This window comes from Procambarus clarkii, chromosome 34, assembly GCF_040958095.1.
Source record: "Procambarus clarkii isolate CNS0578487 chromosome 34, FALCON_Pclarkii_2.0, whole genome shotgun sequence".
NCBI lineage: Eukaryota > Metazoa > Arthropoda > Malacostraca > Decapoda > Cambaridae > Procambarus > Procambarus clarkii.
The window spans coordinates 41727396-41731429 of record NC_091183.1 but is presented as its reverse complement, the minus strand read 5'-3'; the positions used below and the strand labels follow the sequence as shown (position 1 = coordinate 41731429).

The 4034-nt window shown below is 41.0% G+C and overlaps 1 protein-coding gene across 2 annotated transcripts in view; it reads left to right on the top strand.

Annotated features, from left to right (window-relative positions):
• The first annotated feature begins 269 nt into the window (after positions 1–269).
• LOC123762116 (protein sax-3) overlaps positions 270–4034 on the top strand; it is a 498674-nt gene continuing 494909 nt past the window's right edge. The window contains exon 1 of one of the 2 annotated variants that reach the window (XM_045748448.2): positions 270–971. In XM_045748448.2, the coding sequence (XP_045604404.1) occupies positions 875–971 (97 nt within the window). In that variant the 5' untranslated portion in view covers positions 270–874. The remainder of the gene's footprint in view (positions 972–4034) is intronic. The other variant, XM_045748449.2, reaches the window with a different exon arrangement.

The window sequence follows — 4034 nt, the reverse complement described above, 5'->3', positions numbered from 1 at the left end:
CCAGCCTCTCATCCGAGGGACTGAGTCCACTTCCCCCCAGCCTAGAGAGGGTAAATGGAATCGGCATTGGGCACAAGTTGATCTAATTTTTTCGTTAGTTTCACACGGCGTGGTATTTAGTACGAACTGTTGATAGAAAAGCTCATTAATTCTGTTCATTATGAAAGTGAATAAATTACGTGAATTGTTTCCTAACTACATCAATGAAATAATGTGTGTACTATTTCTTTATGGGCAATTTATACTGTTGTTGATTACGATATTTCGAGCTTGGATACGTTTTGTTTTTTCAAATTACGAATTAGTATTTCCAACTTTTGGACTTTCTGAGTGACGTAGATAAATTAAAAATAAGAAAATCAAAGGCACAGTTCGTAGCGACAAAAATAAAGAGAAAATATCGTGTGTGGCAACTGAGCCTCGTGGTGAGCTCCGGCTGATTCAACTTACACCGCCATGGAGAGTTCAGTCTTGGCTGAGACGTGGTGGAGGGTGGGTTGTGCGTCGCTCCGGTACTGGCACGCTCCTCTCTTCCCTGAAGGATTGTTTATCGCGGAATTCAGTGGAGGAGTTTACGATCTTGGCAATTGGCCGGATGTTGTGGTTATAAGTGAAAGGCTGTGGATATCGGTATGGTGTCGAGGGATTGTTGAAGCACATGATAAAAGTTGTATACTTATGTATATCTAGTGATAGATAAAATTTGTGAATATCTGAAAGGAAGTTGCAAACTACAGCAGCCCTAACGAACCAAGCACCAACAGGATATTATTATATTGTGCGCCATCTGGGACCTCAAGGAATGTAAACGTCATGGGAGAAGTGTGTATCAGGAGCGGCTGCCTGGTGTAGGCCACACGTGAACCACCCCAAGATGGGCGGGGAGGGTGTGGGCGGCCCCACTGCCGGAGGTGGCTACACGCCCGTCCTGCTGTCCGCCCTCCTGGCCTTCGTCATCACTCCATGTACAGGTAAGCCTCCAGATCAACCTTAGGGATTGATCTTGGGATCAGTGTCTCCCTTGGACCCTCAGGTTCCATTTCTCCCGTGGAACCCTTCAAGATTCCGTTTATCCATTAATCTCCACTCATGGAGGGTGCAGTTTCATATATGCATTGGACTCCATGCGGGTTCCATTTATGCATTGGATCCCCATTCGGGTTCCATTTATGCACTGGAGCCTTTTCTGGGGGTATTATTTAAACATTGGGCCCCCACCCTTCGTCAGTGAATGTTTGAGTTGTAAAACCAGAGACTGTTTATACCGGAGGTCGGTGAATGGCTTTTTTTAAACTGTTAAGAAGCTCATAAGCATTCGCCAAAGATTACGAAGTGTAAGTGTTCCTTAAGACAGTCTATCAGGATCTCGAAAAAAACACAATGGATTGTTATTTTCCGGAAATTGAAACTGAAATTCTTATCCAGTGTTCGGTTACTACGATGCTTCGTGATGTCCGATCACATTATTTCAGCTTAGCGAGTGTCTTTGTCTTGAAATAATATTGTAAGGTGATAATGTTGTGCACATATCACGTATAAACTGTAATATATATTAGGAACATTTTCATCATATATATAAATACACATCATATTTGTGACTGTTCCTATACTAAAATCTTCCTTAAAGTATACAGTATTCCGGTTTAAGGAGTTTTTTGTGATTTGCTTGTTGCCGCCAGAGGCGACTAGTTTATTGTGCACCCCATACTCGTCCTGTGAGCGGTATCGCAAAATGGATTATAGAGGGCACAAAAGGTTTTTATCAAACCCCAACGGTGCTTTGTAAATTTCGTGAAAATTATATTTATGGGGACATTTTGATATAATTACAACCTTATTCACTCTGGTGTCCATGATAATATCCTCATAATGCATCCAAAGTTTGCCAATGCAGACTGCTGATCACATGGCCATGCATGACTAAACACCCTGTGTTATGGGGATATTTTAGCATCACGAGCCACAACCAGAATATTCATCACGTAGCAAGAAATCTTGACACACTCCGTACAGTCCTTCATATAGCCTCGAGTCGCTGCATAAATTCAGATGTACCTAAATGTGCCAATAACAAAAAAAATATAATTGAACAGATAAAAAAATGATGAAAACTGAAGTTAACATTTAGTTTAATTATACACTTTACCGAGGATTTTTTTTGTTAATATCATCACTGTGCATTTGGAAGCCTTACGTGTTATTGTCGTCTCAAGTGCTTGTACAACAGTTAACCGCAAGAAGTCTCGAGTGTTATCTTGGACACTTGAACCAGTGTAATGGTCTGCAGCAGGAAACTTCCAATATTATCGTAAACACTTGTCAGTTTGCACCAGGAAGCCCCGAGTGTTATCATGGTGACTTGTAACAGTTTACAGCAGGAAGCCTCACGTTTTATCGTTGACACTTGTAACGGTTAAGAGTAGTGAAAGTGATGGACACCGCCTTGACCACTACCTGAGCGAATGTGAACATCTAAGAGTCCATAAAAATATTTGCAGATTAATAAACCCGACATTGAGTTAAACACTATTTGTCAATTTTAAGATGCTGTTCTTGGGAGATTTCCCCCATTTTGCACCCGCAAGATAATGTAAGAATTTAAGGGTTGACAATGTTAATCTTCTTTGAGGAGCTCTTCACTTGAGACAGTTAAGCAAGTCCCAGCTCTGTCTGGGTACAAGTGATAGGACACATAAATTGTGATTTCTTTGTGTAATGAAGTAAGGGCGAAGAGGGAGAACGGCATATTGACAAAGCTCGAGTGCATGGGGGGAGTTGTGTAAAACCCTGGTTTGTGCCTCGGAGAGGCTGCAGGATCCAGTAAGTTCAGTAGAACTTCGGGTTCAACTCCTTTTGACCATGTCGTAGCTCAGTCGATTAAGGCAGCATCTGGGATGCTCTCGGACGCAGGTTCGAATCCTCGTCACGGCTCTTGTGAATTTGTTCATGCATTACGCAATTGTGATTTCTGTGTGTAATGATAGGATGAACAACCCAGCTTGTTTTCTTCCTATTGGGGGTGTTGTACATGCTGCTATGGCGGTGTGTCCACTCACAGGATGAGTGGCACTGCCCAATAAACTCCCCCCCCCCTCTCGGAGCAAAATTTAAGTAGGAAGCCTCAATTGTTATTGGCGTTATTTTTCGTGGGTTCTTCAAGCTAAACCTTTATCTATATCATTTCGGGGAAGATCCCGAGGAAAGCTTGGGAAAACACACTCTTTCTAGATGTTAATATATATTTTTCATCTGAACCTTTGCAGACTCATCTTGTTGCATTGTGTGAGCGCATATACTTTGCTTTCATAACAGTGGACGTGTTTACCTGCCTCAAATATTGCACCTCAGCACGGTATTCAGGTTTAACGTGTATAAAGAGATACATTTAGCATTCCAGTCGAGTGTTGCAGGGAACATTACTCGACGAGGCAGTCCAGTATATAATACGATTGTGTTGGACATGAACTGGGGTAGCTGTCGTGCGTTAGCGGCCAGAGGGGGTGTTTCCCTAGTGCATATTACGAACTAGGTGCTGATCTCATACTAGGTGGTTAGGGGGGGAGGGCCGAAGATGATATTGTTGAGTTAAGCTCTCGAAAATTCAACATTATTTATGCAAAGCCAAAAGTTTTAAAGTTGAAGATTTCCAATTTGTGTTATTCTTTTAATCTAGTTTTTATTTATTTTTCCTTGTGGATAAGAATTGTTTTAGAATTATGAAAAAAATAGGATTAAAGATACTAGAAGGAAGTCCTTAGTACATTAATGACATTTAATACAATAATAGATTATAACGTCAGTAGTTATAATAACAAATAATTATAAATAATTTGTATTACTATCGTCTTTCAATCTTAAACTTTCCCCAACCTACATGCATTCAACTTGGCGAGGTCTGGCTTTCATAGCCCGCCTCCCCTACCACCACTACCATCCGGGCAAACAAAAGGCGGTTAACACAAAGGAATGCAAGAAAATAAACTGTTTACAAATGCACTAAATATAATTAATATTGATCATAATATGCAGCTGTA